The sequence below is a fragment of the Hyperolius riggenbachi genome, chromosome 6 (assembly GCF_040937935.1).
Source record: "Hyperolius riggenbachi isolate aHypRig1 chromosome 6, aHypRig1.pri, whole genome shotgun sequence".
Classification (NCBI taxonomy): Eukaryota; Metazoa; Chordata; class Amphibia; order Anura; family Hyperoliidae; genus Hyperolius; species Hyperolius riggenbachi.
Genome location: NC_090651.1, coordinates 57,934,079 through 57,955,414, shown reverse-complemented (window position 1 = coordinate 57,955,414; position 21,336 = coordinate 57,934,079). Strand labels below are relative to the sequence as shown.

Here is a 21,336-nt window from a genome sequence, read left to right as displayed (position 1 = left end):
ACGTGGGAGAGAAAGAGTGTTAATGGGTAAAGGCTCACAATGGGCTACTCTTTTCGAGGGACCCAAATATGGTCGCAACTCTTGCAATCCCTATTGCTACATCACTGATTTTTTTTCTTACTTGGGGAAAGTGTTGTTGCGCATTAAAAGTTACATCAGTGTTGCAGAGTTAATTGGTGGGTGAGGGAGGCATTTGTGGAAACTTTTTGTGAGTATAACAGTTCATGTACAACAGTGCTGACCTGCAGGATGCCAGTATAATGAGCCTTATTCTCCACTGAGATGGACCATACACAGCTCTACACACAGCTACACCAATCCGTGTAACGGGTGTTAAACATAGTCTCTTCAGTCAGGCACTCACCTGATTGTATAGCCAGAGATTCTGCATTATAGTCAATAAAACTTCATTTCTTAGAATGGATGCCATTGAAGGCACCTCAACACTTTAATCACATCAGGCATACATTATACCCACTGCAGGTTATTTTTAAGTATTGGATACAATGAAGAAAAAAATAGAACCCATAAAGTTGTTTCTTACTCTCTGTCTTCTAATTCAGAAGAATTTTCTTCACTTCCTGTTAAGCGTTCACACTACAGGAAGTGAAGGAAACTCTACCCAAAACAAAGGTATAGATCACACTAATATCAATACAGGGGTTCAAATTCACTCCTATTCTATCCAAGACTGAAAAAATTGCCCAGATCCATCTTTCTTAAAACATGTAAAAAATAAACAACAACAAAAAACGTTAACACGTTACACAGCATGGGAAAACAATTACACAAATCAAACTTTATGCATGACTGCAGTGAGATTAAAGCTCTGGAAAACAAAAAGAATTATGGCAAATCATAACTGAAAACATTTTCAGACATATTAAACATCAGCTATGGTAATAAGAGGACCCCCACGCACCTCGTTCATCAGAGGAGTTTAAGGTTTTGAGTTTCTCAAAAAGTTTAATAAAAATGTCTCTCTTTACAACTATAGTAATCAGTGGTGTAGCTAAGGAGCTATCGGCCTCGGTGCAAGTTTTACATGGGGCCCTCCAAGCACTCTATACATAATAATTGATACGGCGCACCAAAACCTGCCAAGGATTTCCATAGTGTCAGAGGTGCAAGAAGGGGATGGGGAACAGCTTGTTAATGATTACTACTATTTAAAACATCTATAGAAGTGATTTTTACCAGCACAGGACCAATTGAAAGCTAAGATTGTGCTTGAGGGAGGGCCCCTCTGACCCAAGGGCCCTGATGCAGTCGCTACCTCTGCAACCCCTATTGCTACACCAATGATAGTAATGAGACATTCAATATTATGGAAGCAAGTAAGATAATAGACATTTATCGTATACAATTCAATAACTTATTTAGCAATTTCTATAATACAGCCATTTATATATTCTTATTGGATAGTAAGAGCCACTCCTGTGTGCTTGGGATCACCCACTCTGCTGCCAGCAAAATGCGTGCTTGGAAAAAAAAACCCTCAAATTTGGATGTAGTGGATATGAGCCCTTATTCAAAAGTAGGTTTTGGTCACATAAATGAATTTTCAAAAGTAGTGTTTTAGGATTAGCTGCTTCAACTGCAACAGTCAAATGCATTCTTCCCCTTCTTACTCCACCCACCAGAAGGCGATCCACCATGCCATCACCCTACTCCTCAGTGCAACAGTACGCATTGCTTGGCTGTAGCAGCGGGGTGTGGCAGTATGAGCTTGTGCCCAAAATTATCACTCTAAAGGAGGTCCTGATCCGTGGTAGCCTGCGTGTACGCACCTTAAAGGACAACTGAAGTGAGAAAAATATGGAGGCTGCCATATTTATTTCCTTTTAAACAATACCAGTAGCCTCCTGCTGATCTATTTGGGAGCAGTATTATTACTGAACAACACCAGGAACAAGCATGCAGCTTATCTTGTCAGACCTGATCATATCAGAAACACCTGATCTGTTGAGTGCTTGTTCAGGGCCTATGGCTAAAAGTATTAAGAGGCAGAGGATCAGCAGGGCTGCCAGGCAACTGGTATTGCTTATAAGAAATAAATATGGTGGCCTCCATATCCCTCTCGCTTTAGTTGTCCTTAAACATTTTATTTACTGATAACACTCACAGGATAACACCTGTGCATCAGAAAATGTTTTCCCTTCATCTCAGAGTTTAAACTACAAATGTTTCTAGTGACTGAATTGTGGTTGGTTGCATGGATAGTGTAATGGTTAAAGGGAACCTAAACTGAGAAGGATATGGATCTTTCCTTTTAAAATAATACCAGTTGCCCGACTCTCCTGCTGATTCTGTGTTTCTAATACTTCCAGCCACAGCCCCTCAACAAGCATGCAGATCAGGTTCTCTGACTGAAGTCAGACTGGATTAGCTGCATGCTTGTTTCAGGTCTGTGATTCAGCCACTACTGCAGCCAAAGAGATCAGCAGGACTGCCGGGGAACTGGTATTGTTTAAAAGGAAACATCCATATCCCTCTCAGTTTAGGTTCCCTTTAAGGGTTCTGCCTCCACCTGGGTTCGAATCTGGGGTCTTTCTGTTCAGTAAGCCAACACCTATTCAGTAAGGATTCCTAGGGCAAGACTCTCAACACCGTTACTGTCTATTCAGTGGCGCCCTAGTAGCTGCAGCTGGGTCTGCCAGGAGAAAAGTGCAATATAAAAGTTATTTATGTTGTCTTGTATTAGCATCTAATGAGCTCCTAAATCTTTTACATGTCATTTTATAGATACTAAACAGCCATTTGACTAGTTATAGTTTAGGTTTACAGGCTTTTTTGCTGTGTCAGGATGTGCTGTGACACACCAGATTGCCCGATATAACTGAACAACTGTTAATATTCAACAGTTCTGCTATAAGTGTCTGAATCGTCATATAACGGATCCAGCTGATACTGCAGCTGACCGGCTACATGTTGAAGTGTGTCCTCAGCAGCATCGGCCTATCACAGAGGTCAAGGCTGGTCGACCTGTCAGGGATTATGAAACTCAAAGCATTGGTAAAGTCTACTGAAACTCTTGCCAAATGTATGAAATGCAGAATCCCTTGCACAGGAGTGAAATGAAAATGTCCTTCTCTAGAAAAAAAAAATGTTATAATTCATCAAAGACATTTGTAACGCTTCAAATTTAAAGTGGACTTGAAGTGAGGAGACAAAGGAGGCTGTCATGGACAATCCTGTGACACATTTGAGGCACCCATGTAGCAAGCACACAGCCAGTGCTGTCAGCCCTTCAAACATCTTCAAGTATCCCTGAATTGGGGGAAAACCTATTGACTGAAGCCCATGGTGGGCTAGATCACCTCTAACGCTACATACTCACTGGGGGATGGATCGGGGAACCCACGGCCACCCAACCCGAGGAATGAGTGTTCCCCGATCCATCTTCCTACCACAGGAACACGCAACGGCACATGCTGGGCGCAGCGGCGTACCTACCATAGGGCTGCAGGTGCTACAGCACCATGTCTAACCATGGCTAGGGGTGCCAATATGGTGCTCAGTCACTGTGTTCTTCCATCTGGGACCTTTTTTCATAGTTTAGGCAACATGTAGCACTCCTCCCCCTTCCTGTCCTGTGGGCAATGTGTTTCCTTGCTCTCTACACACAGCCTGCAGTGAGTCAATGTGCAGAGCAGCAGGGTGAGTAGAGAAGATGATTGCTGTGCTGCAGCTGGGACATTAGCAGGGAGAGGCAGCTGTTTAGTGTTTCAGAAGTTGAATGTCATTAGTAGCCATGTGCACTGGCTGCTGTAATACCAGAGTGCCCTAGACTTTTATCCAGATCAGAGTAATTAATCATTAATGCAGAGAAATCTGATGTTGCAGAAACCAGTGATACAGGTGCTGATAGCCGACTTCTGTAGCGAGCAGAGAAGCAAGCTCCAGGCAATTTAGATTAGCTCGATTGCAGGTAATCTTATCTATTTTCCCAACTCCCCCTTCCCACCCTAATTTCCCCAATGACCCTTTCCTCATATCAGATTTTAGTAGTGGTTTCTTTTAAAGGTGGCCATACACTGGTCGATTTGCCATCAGATTCGACCAACAGATAGATCCCTCTCTGATCGAATCTGATCAGAGAGGGATCGTATGGCTGCCTTTACTGCAAACAGATTGTGAATCGATTTCAGCATGAAACCGATCACAATCTGTGGTGCTGCTGTATTGTGCATTGCAAGCACCCCCGGCGCCCAGTAACAGGTGCCACAGAGGCTCAAATATCACAGCCTAGATGCAATTTACAATGGCGCCTATGTCGGCGCCCAAGTTTCAGCTGCTAGTGGGCACCCAAGTTTCCTGCTTCGGGCCTGCAGTGGTGCAGAAAAGGCATTCGAGACGTACCAGATAGTAGAATATCGGTGCAATTTACAATGGCGCCTATGTAGGCGCCCAAGTTTCAGCTGCTAGTGGGCACCCAAGTTTCCTGCTTCGAGCCTGCAGTGCACCACCACCATTCTACTATCTGGTACGTCTCGAACGCATGTTCTGCACCAGAACATGCGTTCGAGACGTACCAGATAGTAGAATATTGGTAAGGTTACAGGCACACTACTATTGCCTTATTTTATCCTAACCTCACACTAACCTCCCCCCATCTATGCCTAACACTAATCTAACCTCTACCTTATGGTGGCCACTAATGATCCCATCTTTTTCACCTAATCTTACCAAATCTATGTAGTAGAAGAGTAAACTGAGTGAATATACTGAATGGATACTATAGGCAGTTCCCTTATATTACATAGTAATGGTAAGATTGGATGAAAAAGATTGGACTGTTAGTGATCACCTTAAGGCTCAACACACACCATACAATCTTGGTTGTTCAATCTTACCACTTTCTTGTAGTATAAGAGCTTATCCAATCAAGCATTCAAGGTATTTTCAATGTGTTGGCCTTTGTACTACATAGATTTGGTAAATCTGTACAACCAAGATTGTATGGTGTGTGTTCAGCTTAAGCCTAACACTAACCCACCCCTACCATTTGGGCTATGAAGCACCACTAACCAGAGCCCCCGGTGCTACCTGGGGTATTGGTTACACAGTAGCCACCGCACAAATCGCCACAGTCAACGCTGCTACCTGGTATCCCCATCGCTAACCGGATTTTGGCTACACAGTAGCCAAACTCCACCACTGCTACTCAGTTGTCCCTGACTTACGAACACCCAACTCATGAACGACTTGCTGAAATGAATGGCCCAAAAAATGTGAACGTTGATTCTGTATAAACAGGTGAAAATAAGTTTCAAAAAGTATTTTAAAGATTTAAAGAAAAAATGGTTTTCAAACCAGTAAAATGACATTTTGCTGAAGTACACTGAGGGCAGGGGAGGACTGAGGTGACACGGAGGTACAGGGGGACATAGAGGAGGTACAGGGGACAGAGATGGCACAGTTTTTCCAATTATGGACAGATTCAGGTTAAGATCGAATCTACAGCCCCTATTCTCAGTTGTTAATCGGGGACTACCTGTGTTTCTTCCTTCAAATCCTTTGAATTGAATTAGCCATTTGTACTAGTGATAAACCATCTGCTGGCACAAAGGGTGTACAGTTAAAACAAGCTCTTTCTCTTTCCATACACCATTACCTGGATAAACAGGCATCTTCACAGGCATACTTCAGTTCAGCCTAAATGTTCATCAGTCAGACTTTTAACATTACCTTGTTGCCGATTATTGATCTGACTTCATCGTCAGGTGATGTGGGGGTTCCCGATATATCGGGGTTGCTGTTGCTAAGGCTCCTGGAGCGGTTTAAATTAAGACTAGCTGGTCTGTTAGCTGACCGGGCCATTGTGGCGTAGTGCATCGATCCGCCCAGACCTCCGGAACCTGCGGAACAGTAAGAACATCAGAGGGTGATGACTGATAGCCACCAATCTGACAAATGAAGGGTGGAAACACAGGAAATCAACAGACGTGAGAAGTGGCTTGAGAGTGAGGTTTAATAGTCAACAGTTGAAGTGGGGTGAGGCAAGATGAATCAGCTAATTTCGGCACATCACTTTTGGCAGGGCCCTAGGCCGATAATTACGGCTATAGTGGTGCTCAGTGATCAGTTTAGGCACAGGCGCTAGCCGGAACTCAAATTAGAGAAAAATAAATAACTAAAAAAGGTAATTTGGCTGCCGGCGATAGCGTGTGTGTGTGTGTGTGTGTGTGTGTGTGTGTGTGTGTGTGTGTGTGTGTGTGTGTGTGTGTGTGTGTGTGTGTGTGTGTGTGTGTGTGTGTGTGTGTGTGTCCAAGCTGCGGCGGCTCGGAGGACGACTAGCATTGCTATGACATTTTGCACAAGTGATTCAAATGTGAAAATCTGATATATGTATGGCCTACTTTATCCTACTTTATCAGGTAAATATTAATCTTTTACTACATCTAGCAAGTGTTCACTTCGCTTTAGATAGATTTTTCTCATTTAAAAGTTATTTTATCCTCTAAAGTGAATGGGAACCGCATTTAAAAAAATTAGACAGATACCCAAGGAGAGGGAAGGCTCTGGGTCCTATAGAGCCTTCCCGCTCCTCTCCTGGTCCCGTTGTTCCAGTGCTGGCTCGCCCGGTAGCAGTATTTGACTAAATTAGTCAAATACTGCTTTACCCGGCCGAAGGAGGCTTCAGAAGTCTTCAGGGAGCCCGAGTGCTCCTGAAGAAGGGCGGCCCTGTACTGCGCCTGTGCAAGCACGCTCTCTTGCACGCTCACGCCTGTGCAGTATGGAGCCGCACGTCTTCGGGAGGACACGGCTCACGAAGACTTCCAAATACCCTTCCGGCAGGGGATTGAAACCGGGGGGGGGGGGGGGGGGTGAGAGAGCCAGCACAGGATAGAGAGCGCCGAGAGAGGAGACGGAAGGCTCTATACGACCCAGAGCCTTCCCTCTCCTTAAGTATTTGCTTCATTTTTTTTTTTAAATGCGGTTCCCATTCACTTTAACGTTACTACAGAAAATATATTAACCACTTCATGCAAAATGGATATATATAAATGTCCTATCAGAGCACCATTAGTGCAAATAGGACATCTATACAAAACGTTCATTCTGCCAAAATGCATGTTGCATTTTAATACTTTAACGGAGGGCATGAAGTGGTGAAGATGGAAATTACATTTAATGTGTGTGACCTCAGGAGTGCCCATTAGGTAGATCTTGGTCTACTGGTAGATTGCGAAGGACTTCATGTTAGATCCCAAACCCACTACACTTTCCATCCTGTATATACAAGTGTGCTCCTAAAATTTAACATAGGTAGATCATTTTGACTTGCTAATTTTTTAAAGTAGCTCACAAGCCGAAAAAGTGTGGGCACCTCCTCTTTATAGCATGCATAGCAGTCTGCAAACTGAAATGGAACTACACAAAATGACTTGTGTAACCACTGATCAATGTAATAGCAAATTGATGAAGGAAATTCATTCAAAACAAAGCATGAAAAAAATTACTTATGTGAAAAATGATGAGAGGAGTAATAAGTAGACCTGCTTATTGCCAGAATTACCTGGAGATGAAGAATTGGGGTCGGTGTTTGGAAGTCGGAACACGTAGTGAATGTAGGACGCCAGGAGGTTATTCCGACCGTGCTGGTCCTGGTTTCCCTCCAGGTTCTTGTGCAGTCTATTTGTGATGGAAGCCATCGACTCAAATGAGGCTTGTCCTAAGTTAACTAACAAGTGAAATATTTTATAGGTCTCTCCGCAGCAACAGCGAGTGAGAAGAAAGAAGGTGTCACAAGGCAGTCATTGTCTATTAAGCACAGACATCTCAATCCCTCAGCACACGTACCTTCACATAAATGGTAACGATCGCATTGTTCTGGCCCAGTCATTAATCTTTATCTAGTTGCCATATTGAAAGCTCTTCTTGTTTCGCGGCTTTAGTTTTTACTTACCGATCTGACCAGCAATGACGGGAGGCCTGACGACGAGAAGGATGAGTTTATCCAGCAGAAGGTGGAGGAAGTGCACCACGGGCTCCAGCTGGGCAGAGCTCAGGGCCAGGATGCTGTTCTTCAGCTCACTCTCCAAGTTGTTCTCCATAATCCTTATGTCTCCAATTCTAACGGGGAACATGTGCTCATCCAGGGCATGGACCAGAGCAAAGAACTTGTCCAGATATGGATCCTACAGGTCAGAATAAACCAAGACACAAGGGTTCATTAATAGAAAGGTGAGCAGACAGCTCCACAGAAAACAGTCATTCTTTCCGATGAAATGACGCAATTTTCTTTTTAGACAGCCGTATTGATAAAAGTACTGATCTCCTGAAAGATTGCAATGTTACAGGCTGCGCTCGCCCACTTTCAACGGATCACCAATTTCTCCACCAGTTTGCAATTAAAATATTTACAAATAGAGATAATCAATGAGATGCAAATATTTCCAAGTTCAGGCAGATTTATGTAAATGTTGATACAAATATACGGAGCTTGAAAATGGACCAATGCAGTCCCACCTAGGTTTAAATTGATTGGTCCATTTTCAAGCTGCATATATTTGCATAAAAAAAGTACATAAATCTGCATGAACTCAAATATTTGCATCTCATTGATCATCCCTATTTACAAAAAAAATTACTAACCTGATCACTACTTTTAGGTCTGGTTCACGCTTGGCTACTTTTAGGACTCTTTCCCACCAGGACGTTGCGTTTTAGGGGACGTTATAGGTCGCATAATGTGCCCCTAAAGCAACGCATGGTGGTGTTGGAGGCGGACGCTACCTAGAGCTGCGTTATGCAGCTCTTGGTGCGCCTTTTTTGTGCTGTGAGATGCGGAGACCACGTAATCTGCATCACGTAGTCCCGCCAGCCAATCGCTGCACAGAGCGGCCGCTCCAGGAAGTAAACACTGCACGTCACTCAGTGCAGTGAATATTAATTAGCCATGTGGCTGGCCACGGAGGAGGAGGGGAGACCTCCTCCTCCAACATTACTGTGCATGTGCAAATAGTCTAGCACGGCTTAGCCGCGTTTAACGTATAGCATGCAGCACTTTCTATAAACGTGCTGCGTTACAATGTAACGCAACGTAGACACTGTGAACAGCCCATTGGTGTTTGATTGCTGTGGGCTGTGTTACAGGCTGCACTAACGTGCGCCTGTAACGTCTTACTGTGAAAGCAGCCTTAGGGAGGATTTCGGTGCTTTGCTGATTACTAGTGATCAGGCCTTAGATTGCCTTTCCCTTACCGATGCCTAACCCTAAATGCTCCTCCCCACCTGAGCCATCATTTCCACCAATATCCACACCACCTTTGCCACTAAATATATTGGATGCAGGTCACCGCAATATTTATCGGGAGGCGCCAGTGCCCAAATTACCTCCTGGGTGCTGACATATTTGCAATTAACATTGTGGTCTATGGGGCGATTATTTTACCACCCAAATGACCTGCTTCAGAGAAGGGACTTTTTCACCAGCCTGGGGTACATGGAATAATGGAAGAATCACTTTGCACAGACCGTAATCAGGGGGGAGAAATTAACAAGCGGGTAGATTGTACACCAAGAGTTCCCCTTTAATATGAGTACTTTTAAATTCACAGCAGCTAGCCAATTGCATACATATGAAGTGTTCATTTGAATTTAAAGGGAACCAGAAATGAACGTTTCACACAAAATAAACATATCAGTCGATAGCTTGTAAAGAATAAATGCTCTACCTGATAATTTTGCCGCTCTGGTGTGCCTTTTTTAGTGTTTTTTATCCATTATTGCTCCAGGAAAAATTCAATATGGCCGCCAGCTCATATCCCTTCTGCTTCCGGGTTATGAGTTGTTCTGGATGTGCTGTCTAGGCTATATGAGACCAGGCTGCTGTCTAGGCTATATGAGAAAGGCTGCTGCAGCCTTTCATCTGTGTGCTTTCATTTTGGTATGATGTGCAGTTGCCTGTAGGAAGTGTCTCTCATAGGAATGAAACTGCAGTCATCATCATTATCTATGCAGAGCGCACACAGAGCACACTGATCATATTGCAGCCACACTTGTCTGTTTCAGAGCTTCTCTCTCAGCAGAAGCAGCCCCTACCATGTCATCGGAGCTCTCAGTATGCAAAGCAGAGCCAGGAGGGGGCAGGCTTTGGCTTGAAAAGACTCCACAGAAGAGTGACTCAGCTATAATGTTTTCAGGTCAAACCTAGACTGAAGGCTCAGTTGGGGATTCTTATCACAGCTGATAACAGACTAATTAAGCAGATAAGAATGAAACTAAAAGCAGGGTAGGTGTTTACTGTTATGTTCCCACTGATAAATGTAGTAAAATACATGAGGGTGCTTCGTCTCTGGTTCTCTTTAAATGAATGATTTCTTGTGTAACTCACTATTAAACTAATGGCTCAGACTCCTTATCAACAGGTTGTGGACTAGTCCATCTCCTCAGAGGGGAGTCTCAAGGTTTCCTTCATTCTTTTAAAAGCACTCCCTGCCAAGGATCTCTACAAAGACATTTACATTTTGCAGCCTTCTTAATAGCACCCTTTCAGAAAGGACTGGGCCCCACAGCCCTGTGAATGTTTAAACAAATTTGCAAACTCCTGTGCCCTGGCCCGGGTCATTTCCACCCCTTCCCCCCTTCCTAAGCCAATGGAGAATCTGCATGGGTCAGTTATTGCATCAGGTCACAATCAGAGTGTATAGGCCACTCGCAGTTACATCACCCTGAATTTACACAGGCATCGCTGCCCAGTAGTCCGCGAGCCTAAATTACATCCTCCACTATGCAGGATGCATCCAGGTCAGGAAAGAACAAAGATCTAGCAAGCACGTTCAGGTCTTCAGATAAACAAGACAATGTTTGTTTTAGCTGATCCGCATGTTTAACAGACATGATAACTCTGCAAGAACGTGCGACAAATGCCTACTCAGTATGAGGCTGTGTTCCGACTAGAGTGGAGAATGGACATTTTTTTGTCTGTTCTCCACTCATTGCTAAATGGACAGTGAACGGCTCTTATTTTATATATAGGAGCTGTTCACACTTGTCACGCTGCAATGGATCCGCGGGATTGGTTGCGGTAAGCTGGCCGCCCTTCTGTGCAGTCTGCGATAATCCCGGGCAGGCGGATGCATTCCCCATATAGTCTATGGGGAAGCGGACCACGGTGCAGACATTACACTGTCCACTCCCGCTGGCCCCACGTCGTCTAGCAACAAGTGGAAACAGAGCCTAAAACAATACATTCACAACATTAATCCAAGCCTCATTCAGATATGAGATATGATAGTAAACACGCACAAACGTTCGCTCATTCCACATCTGTAGTTTTTGCTATTAATTTACTTTATTGAAAGTTCCTGTTTGTCTGCAGCTAGTAGCTCCTTATTGCCAGTAAGTTTCCTTGTTTATTCTGATCCCACCTACTCCCGCTGCTGTGAGAGTTTTAACAAAGCATTAGATCCTTCCCACCAGGGGTGTAACTACAGATGATTGGGTCCCCATGCAAAACTTTCAAATCCCCACCACCACCAGTTGATATTTTAACCACTTTCTTACCAAAAGTCTCTGGCCCCTTAAAGTGAACCTTCAGACTAAAAATGACTTTGCAGCACTGAAAAGACTTGGTGTTTCTTTAACAGTTTCACAGTATCAGAACTTTTCCTACCCAAGCCTCATTTTTAGCTGTACAGAAGCTAAGCTCCACCCCATCAAAGAAATCTGCCCAGGCATTTTTCCCTAGATGCTGTGCAAAGCATGATGGGATGACGCTCTCTGTCGCTGAAGTATGCTCCCACTAATCACTCTGCTCACCCACCTCTGCAGCCTGCTTTCTCTGCTGTTGGTAGGACAGCAGAGCTCCGTGAGGCGGTCAGGAGCCGATTTCATTGTCTCTTGACCCTGTGATCACTGTGAGCCAATGAGATTGGCAGCAGAGCGAGTGGGCTGCAGCGGTAAGAGAGCGGATCAATCCGCGGGAGCATGCAGCGTGGTAACTGAAATCTACGTACTGGCAGGGATAACAGGTCTCAAACTGCGTAGATTTCAATTAGCAAGGTCCAGAAGCAGTCAAGCTTCTGATGGCCAATTGGGGGCGTCTGTCTAGGCCATAGTGATTTGAGCCACCAATTCTACATTTTCATCCACTGAACTGTACCTGAGTATGAACTGCAGAAACAGCGACCACTTCGACGTTGAAGACTCCCTTATGGTTATCAACCCATTTCATGCCGGGCAACGGAACCTGAGAAGCAGACATCATATTAAGGTAAACAATATAACAATCTGCACAGCATTCTGAAAAATATGTAAAGGCAAATACCATAGAGTGCCTTCACTGAAAAAAGGCCTTGTAATACCATAATAACAACAACATAAAAAAATTCAGCTTATTGTGTTTTGTGAATCAGGGTCAAATTGCACAAGAGCCAGATGTGTGCTATCAAGAAGGCATAACTTCAGAGAAAATCATAGTAAAGTTGACAAGTAACGTGGGGTAGGCAGGAGATTAAATATTAGAGAATGCCATGTAGTAGTCCCACTTCACAACCATTATATTTAAACAGACCGGCTTGCGGTGGAAAAATGTGACTGTTTTACTGTCCATACAGATGTTGTAACTTAAAGCAATTTGTTTCAGACCAGGTGTTTCTCAACATTACTTTGGTATGTACCCTTTTTGAACGCCTGTGCTGGGCAAGTATCCAGTTATAGAAAGGATTATCTCAGGTACCCATGTTTGACATATATACACATTTAAGAGTGATACATGGTTTATTTATTATTTCCAATAGTAGTAAGATGTGGGTGTGAAAGTTGGACTAGAAATAAGGACATGCGTAGAAAAATGTGTGCTTTTGAGCTGTGGGTGTGTAGAAAGCTTCTGAGAATTCCCTGTGCTGCCAGAAGTTCTAACCAGTCAGTACTTACAGAAATAAGGTCAGTGTGTTCATTAGAAGAAATGGTACTACTATTAAAACTCAAATACTTTGATCACATACCGTTCGGGTTTTTTTGAGAAATCCTTGATGTTTGGAAAAATTAATGGCAAGAGAAGAAGAGGACGACTAGAGGCTATAGAGGCTGGTTCACACTGCAAGAGCTTTTTTAGCGATGGTGATCTGAAAAGCTCTTGCTAATGCAATGATATGGAGAATTTTTATAAAATCCCATCAATCCAGTGAGAACAGACCCATGCATTACATTAGCAAGAGCTTTAAAAATCACAAGCGCTTGGAGAAAGCTGTTGTAGTGTAAACCAGCTCTAAGATGGATAGATAGCATATGTGAAGCTATGAACATGCCTATGCAACAGTTGAAAGAAGCAGTGATTGACAGACACATCTGGCATACAGAAATACATATGGTTATGAAGAGTCAGAGTCGTTTGAACAAATGAGGTGGAGGAACTAAGTGAAGCCCAAGTACTCTCTGGACCCATCTGAAATACATCCTGGGGTACACATACCACATTTTGAGAACCTAGGTCTTAAGGCCTGTACACGCACCAGTTGAAGTTTAGCCAAGGTGGCCGATAACGACCGCCTCTGCTGAGAATCCAGCATCTTTACAGCAGCCTCCTATGCACTCCGACTGCTGAGTCAGCAATCCATCCTGGCAAATAACTTCAGCCAAGTGATCAGTAACACAATTAGTGGAGCCAAAGAAAGACGCATAATGACTTTTTTGATGACTTTGTATTATTCAGCACGCAGCACTTTATTGAATATGGATTGATTTTGTATGAAATTTTTTTGCATGGATTTTTCACAGATTGTGCAATTTATGCTATTTTGCACTGGGAACAGTAGCTTTTTTCATTTATATATTTATTTTTCACACAACTGTTCAGCTGCTAGAGGGATTTCTGATAACATTCAGATTAAGAAGGTGGACTTTTAAATGTTTTTAACTTATGTTGTTGGATAAGTCCTTAATAAAATGTACATATTTTTCTATCATACTAGGATTGGCAATTTATTCAATGGTATGTCTCCAGAAGGGGCATCTTTACTTGTGTTTTGTCACTTCAGCCAAGTGACGACTGATAGCATTATTCTCCCCCCCTTACCCAGCCCAGCCTCACTCCTGCTGCTGCCACCCCTCTACTTACCTCGCTCGCCCTCACTCCTGCCACCACCACCCCTCTACTTACCCCGCTCGCCCTCACTCCTGCCACCACCATCCCACTACTTAACCCGCTCGCCCTCACTTCTGCTGCCACCATCCCACCATGCTTACCCTGTTCGACTTCACTCATGCTGCCACCCCCCCCCCCCCCCCCACCACTGACCCCACTCGCTCTCACTCCTGCTGCCACCCACCCTGCTCACCCTCACTTCTGCTGCTGCCACCCCACTTACCATGCTCGCCCTCACTCCTGCTGCCAACCCCCCACCACTTACCCCGCTCGCCCTAACTCCTGCTGCCACCCCACTTACCCACGCTTGCACTCACTCCTGCTGCCACCAACTCCCCTTTACCCCACTCAGCCTCACTCCTGCGGCCACCCCCCACCACTTACCTCACTCGCCCACACTCCTGCTGCTGCCACCTACCCTTTACCCCACTTACCCTGACTCCTGCTGCCACCCCCCACCACTTACGCCACTCACCCTCACTCCTGCCGATACCCCCCCACCACCACCACTTACCCCACTCACCCTCACTCCTGCTGATGCCACCCCCCCCCCCCCCCACAACCACCACCACTTACCTTGCACACTCTCACTCCTGCTGCCCCCCCCCCCCCCCCCCACCACCACCACTTACCCCGCTCGCCTTCACTCCTGCTGCCACACACCTTCACCACTTACCCCGCTAACCCTCACGCCTACTGCCACCTTTACCCCCCCCCCTCACTTACCCCGCTCGCCCTCACTCCTGCTTCCATGCTTCCACCCCCCACCCCTGCTTGCCCTCACTTACCCTGCTCACCCTCAATCCTGTTGCCACCCTCCCCCTTGCTCGCCCTAACTAGTGCTGTAAGCCTCCCTTAACCCGGTCGCCACGTGATGTCACTCCCATCCCACCCCCCTACATAGAGCAGGACATGTCGCTTGCTTGCACAGCCTCAGCCCTGCAATGTCTCCCAAAGGTTTGGGTCCCCATCCCCTTCGGGCTACATTAAGCAGGTGTATGGGCCTTTAAACCACCTTTAAATATTCCCTTCAAGCTTTATCATTTCTCATTAATTTGTGAGAGGGACACACAGACAGTAGACAATACATCACCATGCGACTAGTTGTACTCTCTAAGCATGCATACAATGTGTCCTGACCTCGGGTGACAACACGGAGTAAGCCTGAGGTGGTTTCTCCAAAGAGACAGGAAGACAAAATTGTCCGGTCTTCAGGCGTCCATTTTGAAGCATTGGAATCCACTGGGTGGTGAAAGCAAGAAAAGAATCAACACAATGTAGAGCTAGAATACATAAATTAATCAATACATCCAACAGCAGCTGCATAAGTAAAATCTTACTACAACTGCAGTCCTGAATTCACTATCTCATAACTTAGAGAATGCCTGGAGTGACATGCAGCATGAGATAAATGGGTATTATTCAGCACCAACACTACTTAGAACTCACTCGTGTTCCCTTTCCTTTTTTCTCCCTAATGAAATGATGTGTACACAAAGGGCCTGATTCACAAAGCGGTGCTAACAGTTAGCATGCTAGTGAAAAGCCCTTTATCACGCCTAAACTCTGTTTAGGCATGATAAGTTTAGGTGTGATAAGTTTAGGCATGATAAGTTTAGGCATGATAAGTTTAGGTGTGATAAGTTTTTAGGCGTGATAAGTTTAAGCACCAACTGGGTTAGCACCGCAGTGCACAGCTGATCAAAAGTTTTGCGCTAGCAAAGTCTGGTGCACTTTGCATAGAGTTTAATGGCGCTGCTTTGCGTGCAGGACTTTGCGTGCGATCTAAACTTATCTAAACTTATCATGCCTAAACTTATCATGCCTAAACTGAGTTTAGGCATGATAAAATGGTTATCACGTCTAAAGTCTTTAACTGGGTTATCACCGCTTTGTGAATCGAGCCCAAACTCTCCAGAGATGGCCTAGACTGCTCACTTTTGTCAAGAATCTAGCGTATACATCTGCCCAGCTGCATAGCCAAAAATTCCAGAGAGCAGGATAATCCCGGCCAAGTGCAGCAGGGAGTAAATCACTGGGCCAGGTGCTGCAACGTTATGTATATGACAATGTCTGCACGCTCTGCACACAGGGTCACTAGACTGTGCACACAGGGTCACATGAATCTAGTTTTTGGCTTTGCAATGCGAGGTGAGGGGCTGGCACATCACACCACAATGCTCCCGATTGTGTAAAACTGGCCTCAAAATAAACAATGCTACTACAGATAAAACACATTTGTCCCAGCTATCTCAACATTTCATTTATTATTAGAATGTATGTTCCTAGTACAATGTATGGTGACCCTATAGTATCTGGAAATAAAGGTGTATTTTTTTGTTTCTGTGTTTTTTGTACCCCATCTATAACTACAAATAAAATACACATTAAAAAATATTTACCCTATTGCTCAATAATGAGAAATCTGGGAGAGTGAACTAGGTCTCTAACTACTAATATCTGGGCACTGGCTGTCATATATACAGTAGTAAGCATATTTAGGTTAGTTGAGGAAAGTCCATAGCAATTTTATGGCCAGCTTTTCCACACTCTCCAAAATCCCCCTCCCCCCATTGAGCCACACTGTGTAGTTTAGTTCTGGTTGAAGTGAGCTTATGCAGCTACGGCAAAAGCCAATGTTTAAAAGAAAAAAGAGAGAAGAACAAAGTAGGCATACTGTGTATCCCACTGAGGTCTCCAGTGGAGTGTTCTGCTTCTGCTGGCAGCTGACATGGTAGAAGGTAAATAAAAGATGGTGGTGGTCCGTTAATGTGGCCGGCAATTTGATCTTGATTTCTTCGTGAAAGTCTGGGGACCTGCAGAAAATGGTGACAAGTAAAATGGAAATTAGTGTTGTATACTGTATATCTGAAACCCTTGCCGCTCCGTATAAGAACGTCATACTGTGACAGCTGCTTAAAGAAATCATCAAGCAATTTATCTTACCCCCGATCTACTTACCTGGGGCTTCCTCCAGCCACTTGCAGCTGACATGTCCCACGTCGCAGCTTCGCTCTCAGCCACCAGGCCGGAGTCCCCGCACAGTGTCTCGCCAGGCCGTCTTCTGCTGCGCCAGAACTACTGCGCCTGTGCAGTACACTCCGGACAACTTGGACTTGATCGACAGCGGCGCTCGTGCAGGCGCAGTAGAGGGCAACCTCGAGGTCGGCTTCTGCACTGGCGGGGACCCCGGGCTGGCGTCTGAGAGCAGAGCTGCTGAGTGGGACATGAAAGCTGCCAGGGGCTGGAGGAAGCCCCAGGTAAGTAGATCAGGGGGTAGGATAAAATGCATGATGATTCCTTCAAAGGACACAGATGTGAAAATAAACTAATTAAATAAATAATTGTATCCATCTTCCTTCTCTCAAGAATGACTAAGATATTCCAGAGTTTTAATTTTATATTTAAATCTACTTTTCAAGTTTATACTGTTTTATTGTCTTTGCTCAATGACACATGCATGGAAGTATGCCAGAGCTAAAACCTATGAACTATTGATCCTTTTTATCTCGTTCCTGCTCCCAGAAGCCATTTTCTACTAGGAAAGTGTTTCATAATTGCAATTTCTCATCAGTGAGGGTCAAACTGTAGTCTGACTCAGTCCTAACCCAGAAAGGAACGTACATACCTGATGTTTAACCCCTTCAGGCAGAGAAAGAAACATAGGAACACTTTTTTTTATTTCTGTGCTAGGCACTGTACATACACATGTCTATCTAATCATGTCACATGTCACCTCAGGGAATCCTTTAACATAAACTAAGCTAAAAGTCTTCCGAGGTCGCAGGCAAACTAATGTGCCCTTATGCTGTGGCAACTATACCTTGAAAGCTGTCTTTATTCCCAAACACCTTCTGTCTCTGATTTATACATTTGAGGATGATTGGACTCTGACATAAGTCACACCACTGATGCAGCTTACTGGGCTAAGAGACTTAAGGGGTTAAATGACCAGCAAATAGACTTATGCTGGGCATACATGGCTCGATTTTGCTGCTTGATTCTCCCACTCGATTCCGCAGGCAATTGTCTTATCTTCCGCTCATTTATCTTACCGTATCTTTTTGCATTGTCCTCAATGCAGAATCGAGCGGTGAATCGATTGGGCGGGAGATCTGACATGTCGGAAATTATCTATCGAGCCATCTAAATGGCTCAGAATCGAGCGGTGTATTCCCAGCATAAGGGTCCATTTCTACTGGGGCTCAATTCAATCCAATTTTTGCAAGGGCGCTGCGAAGAGCATGGTAATTATAGCGAAGTTTTACCACCAATGCAAGTCACTTTTTGGACCATCGCAAATGCACGGAATGCAACATTGTTCCTGCATTTGCAGTTGGTCTAAAGTCGTGGACACAGTTGAGCAGTGTGACCATTGCAATAAAGCAGATCACAATTTTTCGTTGAAGTGGAACCCCTTGACAAAATCTCTGTCTTTGAGTAACTGCATTTTTGCACATTGGAAGAAATGTTTGCTCATCACTAGCAAGGATGGACTGCTTCAAGTAAACTTTTAAAGATACAGCAACTACATGAAGGCAGCTTATGGTGTCCGCACTTTAAAGAGGAACTGTAGTAAAAATAACAATGAATGAAATTGCTTATTCACAATAAACATTTATAAATTATTTAGTCAGTGTTTGCCCATTGTAAAGTCTTTCCTCTCCCCGATTTACATTCTGAAATTTATCACTGGTGGAGACATCTTTAGTTGTGTCAGGTGACCTGTACAGAATGTTCGTTACTGAGAGTTCTATTTACAGAGGGATATATTGCTTGCTTGACAGTTGGAAAAAGCTGTTATTTCCCAAAATGCAACGAGGTTCACAGACAGAAAACTGGCAGGACCATGGTCATGACATCACATTGTGGGAGGGGTTTCACCACAGTATCAGCCATACAGAGCCCCCTGATGATCTATTTGAGAAAAGGTAAAGATTTCTCATGGGAAAGGGGGTATCAGCTACTGATTGGGAAGAAGTTCAATCCCTGGTTACAGTTCCTCTTTAAATTAAGTCACTTAATTCAAAATGAATCTGAATAAAAACATGTATGTAAATACCTGTATACACATAAGAAGAGTTGCTAAGAACCTTTCTGGTACTTTGTTCATGGCCTGCACAAATATAAGCAGTGTTTGCAATTTCCACCTGACAGGGAGAGCCTCCTTGTGTATACTGCTCTGAAAAACAGCAATACTGGAGAGTGTCACTACCTTCCCCAGGTGATTATCTTCACTCTGCTGTGTTGACCAGGCCTGTGTAGCCCTCCTGCAGATCAGGTGAATGAAGATCACTACATGGTGATGCAACAGCTCTCTCCTGCTCCACAGGACAGAAGAGATGTCCCTGATGATTGTCCAGGGAGCACAGATAAGGATACAGGTCCTGTCAACATTCCTGCCAAGGTCGATTTTTAGCCAAGCACCTATCCAGTCGTTTGAAAAGGACTCTAAGCTGACAATTTGGGTGCTACGGAGAATAATGTTAATTAGCATGACCGAGCGCCAATGCTGATATTTGGGCGTAGACAAAAATTAGCGGCTACTGCATACTAGTTGTAGCAGCTAAAACAATAAGGGCCCATTCACACTAGAGATGGAAAAATGCAATCACAATCTCCTAGCGATTGCGATCTGTGAGACAGAGGCGCTTGAATTTGATCCAGATTTGTACTGGTTTTTGTTCCCCATCTTGCCTGATGAAGCGGGACAGAACCTGCGAAATGCGATGCATCGTGGAGTACTTGAATAAATAGTATGATTGTTAAACTTATACCAACACAGTCTGTGTTTATGTGATAGGGAGGTAAGTTCACTGCTACTGCCCCTTTTTAATTTTTTTAAAACATTTTTACCCTACTTTGGCGCCTATGTTCCAAGCTTCGTTTCATACTCAAACATACACACATCTGATGAAAGTCACCTGTTGTGATAGACGACAGCAGTGTAAGCTTCTTTTGAAAACTCTTGACAGCTTGATTTTCCGAAGATTACCTAAAAGTATTTAAGAGAAAATAAGTAGTACAGCCATTTTGTATAATTTGCAAAACAGATTGTTCTGAATTATTTGCATACCATTTTTTTTATCACATCATCCAGGGAGATGCCATGACAACAGCTCTACTGAGAAAACCCAGCACTGCCTGTAGACGTACCCTGTGCAATTATCATTGGATCCCATGTGTGAGTCGCTCTGCAGTGTGGTGTAATTTTTTTTTCATTACAATACATTTTAAACAAGATTAAAGTGGAACTTGAACCAGAGATTTAGTGCACAAGTCACTAGTGGGGGCAGCAATGTTTGTTTACAGATGTTCTCCATGAAGGCTGTATCGAACTTCTCACCGGTACATCATTATACTTATACACACTACTAGGAACATCTGAATCCCCCAGAGGATCTTCCAACCCTAGTCCACGCCTTCATCACATCACGGCTGGACTACTGCAATGCCCTTTATGCTGGCCTTCCCAAAAAGGACCTGCGTCACCTGCAATTAGTGCAGAATGCTGCTGCCAGATTGCTAACAAACCAGCCTCGCCACTGTCACATTACACCGGTCCTTCGCTCACTGCACTGGCTACCAGTAGAATGGAGAATACTCTTCAAGATTGGACTGCTGACATTCAAATCCCTGCACAATCTGGGCCCTGGATACATGAAGGACCTGCTGAAGCTGCACCACACCTCTCACAACCTCAGATCAGCAAGTTCTATAAACTTGGTCACTCCCAGGGTGCACCTCAAAAAAAATCTGTAGATAGAGCCTTCTGTCATGCTGCCCCTACTCTTTGGAACTCCCTGCCACGCCCAGTAAAGACAGCACCATCCCTGGAGCTATTCAAATCCAGACTGAAAAGCCACCTGTTTAGCCTGGCATTTCTAGACTTATAAAATTCTTCCTCTGTACCAAGATGGTCGGAGCCATGCTTATGCGCTTTGAGTCCCATGGGAGAAAAGCGCTTTACAAATGTTATTTGTTGTTGTTGTTGGTGGTGGTTCACCATGAGCTTGCTGGGTAATCTGTAAATCATTATACTTAATGATCCTTTAAAGGCCATTCAAGGTGAAAAACTGATCCTCCGTCTCCTAAAAATTGTTTTTCTTTTTTCTAAGATATCCTGCGGTTTAATTTTATATTTAACCACTTCAGGATTCGGCGTACGCTTAACTACGCCCCTGAATCCTGAAGTGGATTGCATGGCGGCCGTTCCATGTCAGTTCACGGAGCGTGTCTCC

General features: G+C 44.3%; 1 protein-coding gene across 16 annotated transcripts in view; it reads right to left on the bottom strand.

Annotated features, from left to right (window-relative positions):
* DOCK7 (dedicator of cytokinesis 7) overlaps positions 1-21,336 on the bottom strand; it is a 279,505-nt gene that overhangs the window by 99,767 nt on the left and 158,402 nt on the right. For all 16 annotated transcript variants that reach the window (XM_068239352.1, XM_068239337.1, XM_068239340.1 and 13 more), the window contains 7 exons: positions 20,020-20,090; positions 16,773-16,911; positions 15,236-15,337; positions 12,113-12,199; positions 7,913-8,144; positions 7,523-7,687; positions 5,692-5,861 (listed from right to left, as the gene is read on the bottom strand). In XM_068239352.1, the coding sequence (XP_068095453.1) occupies positions 5,692-5,861; positions 7,523-7,687; positions 7,913-8,144; positions 12,113-12,199; positions 15,236-15,337; positions 16,773-16,911; positions 20,020-20,090 (966 nt within the window). The remainder of the gene's footprint in view (positions 1-5,691; positions 5,862-7,522; positions 7,688-7,912; positions 8,145-12,112; positions 12,200-15,235; positions 15,338-16,772; positions 16,912-20,019; positions 20,091-21,336) is intronic.